The sequence below is a fragment of the Lytechinus pictus genome, chromosome 16, assembly GCF_037042905.1.
Source record: "Lytechinus pictus isolate F3 Inbred chromosome 16, Lp3.0, whole genome shotgun sequence".
In the NCBI taxonomy this organism is placed as follows: Eukaryota; Metazoa; Echinodermata; class Echinoidea; order Temnopleuroida; family Toxopneustidae; genus Lytechinus; species Lytechinus pictus.
Genome location: NC_087260.1, coordinates 3,666,188 through 3,680,706, shown reverse-complemented (window position 1 = coordinate 3,680,706; position 14,519 = coordinate 3,666,188). Strand labels below are relative to the sequence as shown.

Genomic DNA, 14,519 nt, shown 5'->3' with positions numbered 1-14,519 from the left:
CTTAGGTTTGATTCCAAGTCATGGCGTGTTTTCCTTCAGCAAGAAATGGATCCGCTTTGTGCTGCACTCAACCCAGGTGAGGTGAATGGGTACCTGGTAGGAATTTATTCCTTGAAACGCAGTGTGCATAACAGCTGCTATGCTAAAGCCAGGGTAATTATGCTGCATCACTGTAGAGCACTTAGAGACTTCTGATAATGTAAGTATCTAGCGCTATATAAGCAAGTATAATTATTATTAATATTATTATATTCCCTTACAGAGTAAAACCTCAGAGATCACACCCAATTGCCCTTTGCTGAGTGATCTGTTGTATGAGTCAGAGTATGAGAGCCAGCTGTGGATGCTGTTTGATGGTAACAAACGTTACATGGGATCGGGAGATGCATACCCTCACCAGGTAACAAGCTTTACTCTGATTTCATTCCATGATTTCAGATTTCAAATTTTATTTAATTTCCAACAGATAATATGTTGCACTATTATTACATACTTCTGCATTCAATAATATAAATGAAAATAGGTGCTATGGCTCAGTGGATAAGTCTTCGGACTTTGAACCACAAGGTCCAGGGTTCAAAGCTCTCCGCAGCACTAGCGTCCTTTGGCAAGTCATTTATCTACATTTGCCACTCTCGACCCAGGTGTAGTAAATGGGTATCCAGTTGGAAGGAATTCCTTGAATGCTCGAGCGTCCGATCAGGATAGCTGTGCTAAGGCCCGGGTAATATTATGCAGCACTTTAACATTTGTATTAAGCGCTATATAAATGTTGCATATTATTATTATTATTAAAATTAACATATAAAGAATAATTCCTCTTGCATTCTTTATAATGGCATCAGGGGATCAGCCTATTATGTAATCATACAAAGGAACAGCATAGGAAATACATGAGGGTGACGGGCGATTTTGCCCTCCTGAAAGCCCAAATCACCCCTAAATTCCCCTAAAATGCGTGCTTTTGGGCAACCATTCCTTCTAGAGTCGCCCCAAGATCTGTTACAAAAAATATTCAAGATTATTTTGAAAATCAATATTTTAACTATGGCAGAATGATATTTGCATTGACTGCATAATTGCTTGATGCCCGTAAAAAGTAGCCCTTAAAATGGAAGAAATAGCCCCACATTATGCAAACTCCCCAATGTGAAAATTAGGATAGCCCCTTACAAAATAAACATTATTTCCTACCCTGCAAAGGAACTTTAAAAAAATTGAGAGAAAAGTACTTGGTTTGCTACTTGGTAATATGATTAGTGTGGTATGAATGTATCGAGTAGTGAAATAATATGTTATTATTAAAGTGGGCCTACATATTACATGTGTTTCATTATCCTGGCCAGATGTGAGTAGTTGGGGTCATGAGATGGAATTAGTGTAGTATGAACGTATCGAGTGGTGATGTTTTATCATTCAAGTGGACCTATGTTACAAGACTACACAGCTTAGAATGCTAGATTATTGCTAGCCAGGGCCCCGTCTTACAAAGAGTTACGATTGATCCAATCAATCGTAACTCTATGGAAATCGATCAGTGTCATGATTCTTCTACAAGAAATTTGCCCAATGTCCTTTGTAAACGAAGAGAAGCACAGTGAATTTTCAAGAAAACAACGAATGCATGAATATAGTTCATAGTTCGTAAATATTTTGAACAAACATGCATAATAGATGTTGACGTTGCTGGCCATCCATAGTTATGATTGATCGGATCAATCGCAACTCTTCGTCAGATGTGAATAGTTGAGGACTTTAGGTGATGCTATTAAGGCTGCTATTTTTGTTGCTGCTTTAATTACATGTTTGTCATTAGTTTGTTATTATTAATAATTTATTTATTATTTGTTTTATTTTTCTTAGTACACTCTGAAGCTTGATAAGGGAGACTACACTCTCCGTCTCCAAGTCAGACACGACAAGAAGGAGATGCTTGACAAGCTCAAGGACATGGTCCTCCTCATCGATCAGAAACTATCCTCCAGTCTATCCGTTGACGTCTATCAGACGGTAAATGGCGCCCTCAATGGCAAAGCAAAGTTCGGTTCCACCATGACAGTACCGCGAGGCAGCTCCGTGCCGCTGTTCATACCGCCCATTCCAGATGATAAGCTGCCGAAGGGGGCGAGCCTGGGACAGATTCTTACTGGACAAGTCACGTTCGCCAAGAGTGAACTTGGAAAGAAGGTTAGAAAAATAATCAGTGCATTATTTGTTTTATTTCATGTACTCTGAGTTTATTTGTGCTGTTGTATGAAAAGTTGATTACTATTGTATCATAAGAAGCCTGGGTAAGTCGGGTAATTTGTCAATTTCTTCTGCAAAGTCGCATGATATTACTTTTTTCCTTTCTTTTGAGTACTCTCAGTTCATTTATGCCATGGTTTATTAGTAGATGATCAACAAGACAATGTTGTACTTTCACAGGGTTGTTATGGGTATGGGGATTTTGGGGTTAAGTCAGTAAATTTCACATACTTTTACCAAAGCAACAAGTTTGGGACAGTCAGGGAATCTGTCGATTTCATTTGTAAAGTCGTGATATTCATTTATAAAAAAAATTTTAAAAATTTATTTTTAAATGTTGACGAATTCTCAGTCTGGCTGACCTATAATTTATGTAATACTTCATTTACATTCTCAAAGAGATGTAAAAGTGCCATTTCAGTAGGGAAATATGCACAAAATCAATATTGATTACCGACTTATAAATTGTTGTCACTCATATAATTTTAGGTTTGTTTGAACAAAATTTTTTCTTAAACTTACTACCGATAATACCGATATCGGCCTGTAATTTGCGGGATTTGTTGCATAGCAACCTTTGTATAGAGCGTGTTTGACATGTTTCTGCTCGTTAGGGACAAATTTGATACATGCATAAAAAGTTTCCAGTTGGTTTCGGTGGGTATATGAAGCAGTTTTGGTGTCATTGGTAAAAAACATAATCCTGTGACCGCTCTGGAGTTGTTTTCGCTGGCCTCATTTGTGGCATTATTTTTGGTCTGCAGCCAATATTGCTGGCACATGGTATTCACATTATGTCTGTGGAATATTTGGGGATTCCCCACTTTTAACTCAACAATGAGCTTGTGTTGTGAAGTACTCATGAAATGTTGGTTGGCAGCCAAGAAAATAGTTCAGTTGTAACTCTTGAACCTCGCCTGTTGAGTGGTTGATTTCCCAGTATGATGATGATAAAATGATGATAATGCTTGGACTCCACACTGTAAGCCCATGGACATGTATATATATATATACACAAATTCATCCCTATACAGCATATTTACAAATTCTCTGTATTCAGCCTATTCAGAATTCATTAATTTTTTTTAGTTTTTAGTGTTGCTTTCAAGTATTACAGTATGCATGGAGAAGAAGGATTTTTTTTTAGTAGTAGTCTCCTGAAATTCACACAAAAAGCTGTGCCAGATGTTGATCCCGTGTATACAAGAGTCACAACCTATGCACGTTAAAACCAATACACTATTTCTCAAAGAGTAGGGTGTTCACCTGGTGTAGTGCTATTGCCAGACCCGGCAAAAATCTTTAGGTCAAGCCAATCTTGACGTTCAAATGCCATAATAATCGATATAATGATTGTGGGCATTTACAGAAAGACAAGACCAGATATGATACAAAAGACAGCGGTAAATGTATTGTAAATAAGACGCAGATCTTGGATGGGTTTTTTTTTTAAAGGAGTAATGTCATTTAAGTTGAATTGTATTGTATACATGTTTGTATCAATTACAAATACTGCTCATGACATAGTATATATCTATGGAGAGGAAGGCTTAGTGCTGACATGCACCCGATATGTAACATGCAATCTTATTGCTTAGTACGCCGTAGTGTGTGTCTTCTTAAAGTGATTTGACCCATGCGTTGATGCCTTTTACGCTGTGCACAACTGAGAAGTTAAGTGCGACTCTAAGAGGAACACCTTGGCTTTGTGATACACCCCAGGTGTATATTTATTGCACTATGGTGTTGAGTGGCATAATTATATAGATATGTGACTTGCAATACCTGGCCCCAACGTTCTCGCCACCACATGTCAGGCTGGGCGGCCGCTGACTAGCCTGAAAATTTCATGGGCATACATGTAGCTTACAAACCCTGAACATCTCCCAACAACCCTGGCTGACAACAGTGAAACACACATCAGAAACAGTTCGCTTTTAGCCACTTAGGTGCCAGAGTTTAGAGTCACGTCTTGGAATCTATCTCATCCAGTATTTTGTCTATGCTTTCTTTTCCTTGGCTCAGCTATTTCTCGCCATGAGCAAAGATGGTACGAGGGATGGACATCAAGCGTCTCTCTCTCTCTATAGTCGGCGCGATTAAGCTTACAACACAGTTGCATTGTGCATCGCTCACATTATTTACGTCATGAATTTGCACAAACTAAAGGCAAGGACTGGGTGAAGTGGGTTGGGCATGAGGATGTGACATGAATTTCATCATAATTCATTAAGTCAATAATGATTTTTAAATTTAGATCGAGATGTAAACATCACCCCAAACACTACCATCTGTATAACGTTTTCCGACCACACAGCCGTCATGCAAGAATCGCGAAAATGAAGACATCTTGCCTTCGTGACACAGAAACGGATTTATATAAAGTCCAACTCATGTACATGTACTTTACAAAGAAATAGTTTATTCATACATGTTTAATGGCTGGAAAACTTCCTATAGGAGGGGAGAGTAGGCTCTCAAATTGAAGGATTTTGATAAAGTCCATTGATGATTTGTTTGTTCTTGGAATGATTAACATTTGTTGTTGGCTTGATGATTTTATTCTAACTTAAATGTGCAAAAAACAACTATATCCAACATAAACTTGCCTGACAGATAACATAGCTTGAAAAGAATTGCATGATCTTGATTTGATAGTGTGTAAAGCCTGCCGAGTATGTTTTGCGGTGATATGTGTTGTTCCCTCATTTCAATTTGACCTTTGACCTTTTGTAGGTAAAGGGCAAGAGAGGTCACGCAGCAGGCTTGGGGTCAGAGGGCAAAAGGAACATGGGATTGAAGCCTGTAAGTTGATACCTCCAGAAATATATTCAGTTTGAAAAAAGAATTGAGAATTTTACATTTCGAAATTTGAAGAAAAAAAAAATTGAGTTTTATATATATACTAATACATTGTCATGGTTATTATTCAGATTTAAAATGTGAAGAATGTTATGAAAACTGAATTTTGTTAACTTTTCAAATCTCGATGGTGCATGTCTTAGCTATTTTAAAGACTTGGGTTTTTAAATTTTAGTTGATTTTGTCAGAAAATACAAATTTTGATGAGTTTTAACTAACATAACCTGCAGAATTAACGAAGATTGTCCAAAACTCACCACTTTATAGTTGTTTGCATTTGCTTGTAAACATTTAGAGTAACATAGTTACATGTTCATGTAATTAATTGCACGAGCCCACTCCTTCCCTTTGTAAGTTCTGTACATGTGTATTTTGTCTACTAGTTTTTTTAGGGTTTTTTTTTTTTCTTCGAATTTGTAAATTAATTTTACACTGATATCCAAACCCTCGAAATAAGCAATGCACTGAATATGCCAGTTCTTAAAAGAGAAATGAACCTTTAAAATACCATCTCAAGTCCTCCTCAACTACTCACATCTGGCCAGCATAGTGCACTATTGTGTGCTATGTAGTCTTGTAACATAGGCCCACTTGAAAGATTGCACACTATTTCACCACTCAGTACATTCATACCACACCTGTTACAAAGTAGCAAAACAAGTACTTGTGTCTCTAACACATTTCTTAAATTTTTTTTAAAGGATGAAGACATCGAGTTGTACATAACTTTTTCAATAAAGTTTGCAACGACTGATAGATCTATCTGTGGGTTCTTCACTGTCAGCATGCTTACGCTTCTGACTGAATTAGGCTTTATGTTCAGGGAATAATTTTGCTTTACGAATTTTAATAGCATTTTTGGTCATAAGAGAAAAGCTCTCAACTAAGTAATGTACAGTCGTATGTAAAATTATGCTATACAAAAGACTTTATGCACAGCAGTCTTTCAAAAATGTGGGGCGGATTGCGATGCGATACCAGGAAAATTATTCCCTGATGTTGTTCCGTCTGTTATGTTATGTACGCAACTTTTCATAACGTGACACAAAACATGTACTAGTATGTCAAAAACTTTAACTGAATCTCCTGTACATGTGTTACATGTTTGCCTCTTTTATCATTTCGTCCAATCTTCCTTAGCACTCGCCTGTCCATAAAAGCCTTGCTTCCTACATCCCTCAGATATACATGTAGAATGTTGTACCAATTAACCTAACAAAATACCTACTGAGAATTGACTAGAAATACCAGTTTTCTTGATTCCCTCTTTTGTAATGTGCATGTTGTCAAATCTTCTCAAATCTTCTCCAGCACTCACCTGCCCACAAAAGCCCTTTTCCTTCATGTCCTTCCCTTCAATACAGAATCGTGTACCAAAGAACCAGGCTAAAACACTCAACTGCCTGTAAAGACCATTTTCCATGTTTTCCTCTTTTATGATGCAGTTAGAGATCCTGTCCACAAAAAGCCATATTCCTACAGTTGAATATAGAATCTTCTCCCAAAGAACAGGGCTAAAAAACCAACTGCTCATAAAGATCTTTATCTTTATTCTTTGATGGTCTTTACAAACAGTTTTCACTGTACTCTTTTCCCTTCTCTATCTTTTGTTCTCTCTGTGTTTTCCAAAGGGCTATTTCCATGGATTTTTTGTGTCAGCCAATGAATATTGTTAGAATTTTTTTTTTATAATTGATTGGCCCATATGGCCTTTTTTTTTCATTTGCATCCAAGATAAAATCATACATTTAACCTGATAAAACAATATTTAAATTTATTTCATGTTCTCTGTAAAGCCCATTCTTGGCTCTGGGTAGTGCATCTTTAAACTGTTTGTAAATATGAATGACTTTATGTGTGACGGAATGCACAAGTGGAACATGTTCTTAGGTGCTATTACTTCTAGGGAAATATTTAGCACAAGAGAGGGCTGAACAAGTTGTGGGTAAAGACGTGCGTTTATGCGTAACTTATATAAAGCTGTACCAAACCGGCCCGTAGTTCTTTTAAAAAAATAAAAAATCATAAATAACAAGCTTGATTTCTATTACAAATTTGCTCACGACACTGGCACAAGATTTCAATACGAAGTGGTGTGGTTGTGGTGGTTCTGACTCTTGCCTTGCCATCAAGAGGGTTGTGTGTTCAAAACCCACCGTGAACTCGCGTCCTTCACCCAGGTGTTTAGTGGGTACTCGGTACGATGTGAAAGTCACTCTCCATACCAGTCTTGTGAGCACCTCAAATGGTGACTAGGTGGAATACTCCCTAGGGAATGGAGTATGTGCATAAAGTTGTGTGTGGGAATGGCTGATTGCATCTAATGACCGGGGTAATAACATCTGCAAGCGCCTAAATATGCACAGTCTGTATCATAAGCATCTTTCTATTAAAATAACAAGAAAATTTTAATTTTCTGCCATCCCATGTCAAAAGGATGCAACTCTGTGAAATGAGTTTCTTTAATAGTAAATGAGGAAAATATGTCTTTGTTTCATGTGGAAATATATAGAGTTACTTGTTTTTAATTATCAATATATCTGAATTTGGGGGCTATGTGACTCCAATTAATTTAGCATCATGTAGAGCATACAGAAAGCATCCCAAATCAAGGAAAAGGTCAGTAAAAAAACCTCAGAGTTGCTTCCTTTTGTCATTGAACCAGTGGCGGACTGGACCCGGAGGAGACAAAGCATTGGAGGGGCACAGCATTGTTAACAAACAATACAGTGCCCCTCTAATCATTGTCTCCTCCGGGTCACGGTCCGCCACTGCATGGAACCACAGTATTATTATCATTATAATTGAACGTATTATTTTCTTTTGTTTATTTCTTCAGGACACCTATCCATTTGTGTACGTACTGACCCAATCACCGCACAAGTCCCATCTACCCAAACCAGACAAATCAGCCAAAGACAAGGAGAAGACCAAAGATGAAGAGTTTGCTGAAGCTAACAGGGACATGAAGATCAGCTGGCTATCAAAGTAAGCTTCATCTCCAAAGCCCCCGTCACACCAGACGGACTACGTTTCATAAATGGTTGTTTACTCGCCCTATAAAATCATGTAACTTCTGAAGGTTTCCATGGCCAAGAAGAATAGTGTAGTAGCTTTCACGGTACCCCATGTATCTTTCTTGGGCAAGTGTTGGTCCTGAAAAGGGACCACCCAATCTCGATGCTTCGACAAGTGTGTTCTTGTCGTCCTCAGGAGGATAAAATCATTGGATTTTTTTTTTTTCGTGGTCGGGAGAAAAATCTTTAATTATTTGGACTCTTATAATGTATGATCCGAGTGCATTCTTTAACTGTCTTTTCTTTTGTAGCTCTACATCATCCTACAACTCATATGAATTTTTTTTTCATTATATTTAGCATTTTGAGACTTGGCCCTGTATTTAGATTAAATCCATTCACAACAAGTTCCTATCTTGTTGCTTTTGTGTACCAAGTTGTGGGAGCTCAATAAATTTTAAGATGCTTGAAGTTCAAGATTATTCTTTCTTTCCAGTCTTTTCTGAGCTTGTTTCATAAGTTGATAGAGAGATAAAAGAGATTTTTTAGACTTTTTAGAAATTGTGTTGAGCAAAAAAGGAACTACTTGCAACGTTTCTGAACACTTTGGCATGGTTCAGCAAACTTTAGGAGCATAAAATTTTATTTTTGTTTCAGGCTTGAAGGTGATGACCTGTACAAAGAGCTAGCTGAGCAGTATCCCACGCATCTACCTCTCTACGTAGCTCAACTGAACAAGAAAGAAAATCAAAAGGTAAAAGATTATGATGATGGTGATGATGATGATGATGATGATAGTGATGATGATGATGATGATGATGATAATGATGATGATGGTGATGATGATGATGATGATGATGATGAATGTGGTCATAGTGATGATGACGGTGATGATGGTGATGATGATGATGATGATGATGATGGTGAAGATGAAGATGAAAGTGGTCATAGTGATGATGACGGTGATGATGGTGATGGTGATGATGAAAGTGGTCATAGTGATGATGACGGTGATGATGGTGATGGTGATGATGATGATGATGATGATGACAATGATGTTGAAAGTGGTTATTTGATTTGATTTGATTTGATTTATTTATTTATTTCCGTTTCACAATTGTACATAATATGATAAACATAACATAACAAGGTCAAAAATACTACAAGACAAAATATAATATATATAACATAATCATAGATTTAAGGAACACAATTCAGTAAGTAAAGATATCTCAAATGACATTTGTATTGAAAAGTAAAACGGAGGGACTTGCCGAAAAAAAGCAAAGCTTGTACAAGAGGCAAGCCCCTAACTTAGTTACATTACAAAATTATAGTGAGGATGATGGCGTTGATGGTGTTGGTGATGATGTTGATGATGAAAGTGGTCATACTGATGATGACGGTGTTGATGGTGATGATAATGGTGGTGATAGTGATATTGATGATGATAATGACAATGGTGAAGATGATGTCATAATAGCATGGGCCTCTGTTCCTCCTTTACTGTCCGCAGGAAAGGAGCAAGAACCTTCAAGACATTGTAGAAGCTGCCAATCAGGTAATCTCTTTGATTGACCAATCAGAGCTGGCGATATTTGTAGCCATCAAGAATGATACAAGACCGGATGCAGTCAGTATAAAACAGTAAGTGTGACTTGTGTGCAAAAATTATGGCAAAAATTGCACTCCTGATGGAATCTCCATTTTAGCTTAGAAACAGTGTGCATCCATAAGACATTCTGACCTGTCGGAGCTCTGGTCAAAATAGTTTCCTGACTTACAGAGAGTTGCGTTGAACCGATCAATCAGAACTTTGGAAAGCCAGCAGCCTCAACATTTAGAATTCATATGTCCATTCAAAGCATTTCCTAAATATGATGTTTACCTCTTCCAGCATCAGTGTCTTAATTTTAACGATCAGCGTTTCTATACCCAAAGTTTACTTTCCATGTATGAAGAATGAGCACATTCATGGGTTTCCATATTTGAGACTGATTGGATCACTTGTAACTCCTTGTGAAATAGGTCCCTGGTGGGTGTTTCATAAAGCCGTTTGTAAGTTAGGAAAGATTTTATGAACGACTGGTGATCCTTTCTTACGGACATGTTTGTCATTTACCACAGGCAAAGATCACCAGTCATTTGCAAGTTATGAACAGCTTTATGAAACACCCACCTGGATTACTGTCACGCTTTTGCCTAAATTGTTATGCTTATATCATGTCAAGCATTCACAAAATGTGCGATTTTAACTGAATGTTGTTATAAGCTACTAAAATCCTTTCATCTGATTGGCTCAGAGCAACTTTGTCAGTAGAAAGAAAATGTTCATGAAACACTCCTCTGTTTGTTACTAGGGAAATGGAGAAGCAGAAGCACCACCTTATATCAGCGCTGTGTCTCAAGGGGGTCGCAGTGGCAGATCAACTACTCGCAGCAACCTCTGAGACGACCCAAGCGGACAAGGATTCTTCTACTGCCGCCACCGCCACAACCACCACCACCACTTCATCTACGGCACCTACCACATCCACAACAACAACGGCAACACCATCGGCCAGTGCGTCGGCAGAAGTGAGCACCTCGGCTGTCTTGGATGAAGACGCGGCACTACGGGAGGAGATGGAGCACACGTATACAGAAGTCTTGAAGTGGGCAGATGCCGAGGAGAAGAAGGTAGGGTACAGTATGAGCTGAATTTATTTTGGTGTCCGTTTCATTTTTGCTACTTTTGCGAGTCTGACATCTTTGATTTCCCACTAATGTAAATGACCATCAGTTCATTTATCTATTTACATGTAATGTAAGTCTAACTATGTATCTATGTATCTACTATCTGTTTATGTATGTATCTACCTATCTCTATATCTATCTATCTATCTTTCTATCTATATATCCAACCATCCATCCATCTCTATATATATCTATCTATCTGCCTGCTTGTCTGTCCATCCATTTATCTATGATTTTTTTTTATATGTCTCTGTAGGTGTTACTCTTCACAACTAGACATGCTCAGGTCAGCAAACATCAAGGACGTAGACTCAAGTGTATGCTCAAACAACAAGAAATGGAATCTAGGCCTACTAAGGATGGCGAACTCAGGATAATTGAGGTATTTAATAACAACATTGATATTAAACACTGCATTTATAATCATAAAAAGAATAATGGTGATATCTTATAACGCGCACTCACCATTCAAAGACGTCTGCGGCGCTAGCTCAGTAACATTTCCTGTAGATATATACGGAAAAACTACAAATATACAAGTATACGAATTCTACATATAGATCTTAAATTACATAATATGAAAGGTAAGTAACTTACCATAAATACAACTATGCATCACTCATCGGATTTCCTAGCTACATCTTGATGGGATCTGGTGCCCTGCTGCTCCGTTCACACACAATTTGAGGGAGGACATTTATGTGCCATCTATATCTAGTAAACTATTCTATCAGAGGAGTGGAAAGTTTGATTTCTAAAGGGAATATATTCTGAGATTAGGTTTTGAAGGTGTGGAATAAGCTTTTGAGTTCTATTCTTGTGGATGCTGGTAGCTGGTGAAGATTATTGAGAATTGGAGTGATAAATTCCTTGAAATGTTTGGGTATTGTTAAAGGCTGCCAGGCTGAATCTGGGGTAATTATATCCAGTAGACCTTGTGCATTGACGCCATTGCGCCGCAATCTTAGAGGCTAAAGCCATTGTGTTGCATGCAGTGATGATCTGCAGCTGGCACATCTCTGACAACTCTGTTTGTGCATATTCCTATATCCTCTGAGGGAGGGCGCTATGAGATTATGATGTCATAAGCTAAAGGAATATTCATTTTGAAGCTCATAGAGACGTTTGCGAGAATGTAGGCTTCAAAAACAAGCGTAACAAATGTGTAACCACCCACAGTGCCCCTTAAAATTGTAGACTAATCCATCATACGATGATCGTGCAATGATGCCAATTTTCAGACTAAAAACTAAATTCAGACTTTTTAAACTTATTTTCAGCCATAGAAATCACAATTTTGTGTACGAACTAGCTCATTCTAGATGATTTTTCAGACTTTTTCATCAATTTGAAGTGGTATCCCTGATTGTAGTCGATGTAAATTTGGCATTAATATTGTGTTTTCTCTTTTCTATTTTCATCCAGGTGTACAAATCATTAGGATGGGATCATATAGTAGAACATGCAGTCAGCTGGCTTCCTGTCAAGTATCCACCAAACTTCCTCCCATTCTAGACCTGTCTGTCCTTGGTCCATTTTAGACCCGTTCTAGACCTGTCCTTGGTCCGTTTTAGACCCGTTCTAGACCTGTTCTAGACCAGTCCTTGGTCCGTTTTAGACCAGTCCTTGGCCTGTTCTAGACCTGTCCTTGGTCTGTTTTAGACCTGTTCTAGACCAGTCCTTGGCCTGTTCTAGACCTGTCCTTGGTCCATTTAGACCTGTTCTAGACCAGTCCTTGGCCTGTTTTAGACCTGTTCTAGACCAGTCCTTGGCCCATTTTAGACCTGTTCTAGACCAGTCCTTGGCCCTATTTTTGACCTGTTTTGGGTCACTTGAGGATTTCTTCATTCGTGCTGCAAGCTAAGATGTTCCTATCACCCGTTGTTCTCTGTCAGCCATCTGTACGGGGTTGTATCAACGGCTGTGGCCGTTACACGAAACTTAGCAATTGATCTTACAAGTGATCTGTATGCCTGATTGCGCATAACTTATTAATGCAATCAAGTATATAATGAGCCCTAGATCAAATGATTAGTTTAGTGTAACCTGTCCGTTAAAAAAAAGTGATTAAAGGTCAACTGATATTTTGATAAATGATCTGTTGCCTTTTTTTATCAAGAAACGGCTCTCTCGTTGAAGACTTGGTGATTTTTCCAATAACATGCCGACATTGTCTCCAACGGGTGAAAACAAATCAGAGTCAGCGTTTGAATTGAGGACTGAAAGCTTGGATAATTTGTGAAGCAGTAACAGTAATCCAACAATCTTCTGAGAAAGAAAGAATATGTGTGTAATAACCACATGTCAAGTGTGCAAATGTGATATGTCTTTGTGTGAATGATAGCTAGATATAATAATAACCATATTTAATTGATGAAAGATGTCTAAAGTTAGAAGAGTTATCTATACATACTTTTTACATAATATAGAGTGGACAAACGAGTTCAGATGCAGTACTTTGAGTATAGAAGGGAAGTCTTGTTTTACCATCGCTCTATATTTATTGGAACATTTTGTCTTTTCTCAGGAGTAGCGTAGAATCAACAGTATTGTCGGAAAGACACGCCCTTTATTTGATGTGTCAACGTCCTAAAACTTGTGATAAAGTAACTTTCGTAAGTCATATTATGTGAATGTTAACCTGTAAATGTTTACAGCCTCATGTTCATGTCCCTTGTGGTCATATGTCAGGGCCCTGTGTCATAATGCTTAGTTATTGATCATAGACAGAATTTTATGATTAAATGCATTGACCACAGTGTACAATTATTCATGAAATCAAACGTACAATCGATCACTAAGCCTTGTGATACATGGCCGCGATTGGCTTACCCACAATGGCTATGCCCATTTTGTCTAATGTATGTTTGGTCCAATTATCTCTGAGGGAGCGTTTCAAGAAAATATTTGCAATCACTAATTTCCGATGCAATTTACGATTGATAGATCAATTTTAGCTGTAGCAAGTCAGTTTGCCCTCCTTTCATCTCACTTGGCTTTATTCCAGTCTGTAAAGTTCCTCTGCTTTATTGCCTTTTTTAACCTTGATTTTTATGTTTTATTGTATATATCTTGATAATATGAATAATGTCCTTCTATTTGTGCTATCCCCCCACCCTCTTCCTTTAATGACTGCACTTTTGTTTTTTTTAATAACCAGAAAATGTTTACTTAGTTCAGGATTGGATTAAAATAGTGTTATCTTGTATTGTGAAGTTTTTAAGTGTAGAAGACTCTAGAATTGATTAACAGCCCCAAGACTCACAATTTCATACCATTTTTGAATTATTATTATTTAAATCTTTGTAGATTTAATTTCTGCTGTTAATGATACTTTGTCCAAATACGAAATTTGGGATATCTTATTTAGCCAACGAACAGGTCACCGGTCATGCAACAAATTTTTTTTTAAATTACAAAATACTCTCGGGCCTAAGTGTTGAGACTTGTGAGAGTTTTCAGGCAACACTAACATAAGATGTTAACACCAGATGTAAACACAGAACTCAAAATTAACCATTTGGGTTGTTGATAGGGTGTTAATGAATTGTATCACAAGTTTTCAGGAGAGCTAATATAAAACTTGGCTGTCATGTTATTGCTACCCTTGTTGGCCTTCTCCACAGTTATATTTTGACTATTGAGAATTAAGCAGGG

The 14,519-nt window shown here is 37.7% G+C and overlaps 1 protein-coding gene across 1 annotated transcript in view; it reads left to right on the top strand.

Annotated features, from left to right (window-relative positions):
• Positions 1 to 13,945, top strand: part of LOC129278991 (tripeptidyl-peptidase 2-like) — a 35,300-nt gene extending 21,355 nt beyond the window's left edge. The window contains exons 18-26 of the mRNA XM_064111576.1: positions 263 to 400; positions 1,864 to 2,187; positions 4,984 to 5,052; positions 7,949 to 8,097; positions 8,784 to 8,880; positions 9,643 to 9,773; positions 10,487 to 10,805; positions 11,119 to 11,244; positions 12,288 to 13,945. Of these exons, the coding sequence (XP_063967646.1) occupies positions 263 to 400; positions 1,864 to 2,187; positions 4,984 to 5,052; positions 7,949 to 8,097; positions 8,784 to 8,880; positions 9,643 to 9,773; positions 10,487 to 10,805; positions 11,119 to 11,244; positions 12,288 to 12,377 (1,443 nt within the window). The 3' untranslated portion in view covers positions 12,378 to 13,945. The remainder of the gene's footprint in view (positions 1 to 262; positions 401 to 1,863; positions 2,188 to 4,983; positions 5,053 to 7,948; positions 8,098 to 8,783; positions 8,881 to 9,642; positions 9,774 to 10,486; positions 10,806 to 11,118; positions 11,245 to 12,287) is intronic.
• Positions 13,946 to 14,519: the final 574 nt, after the last annotated feature.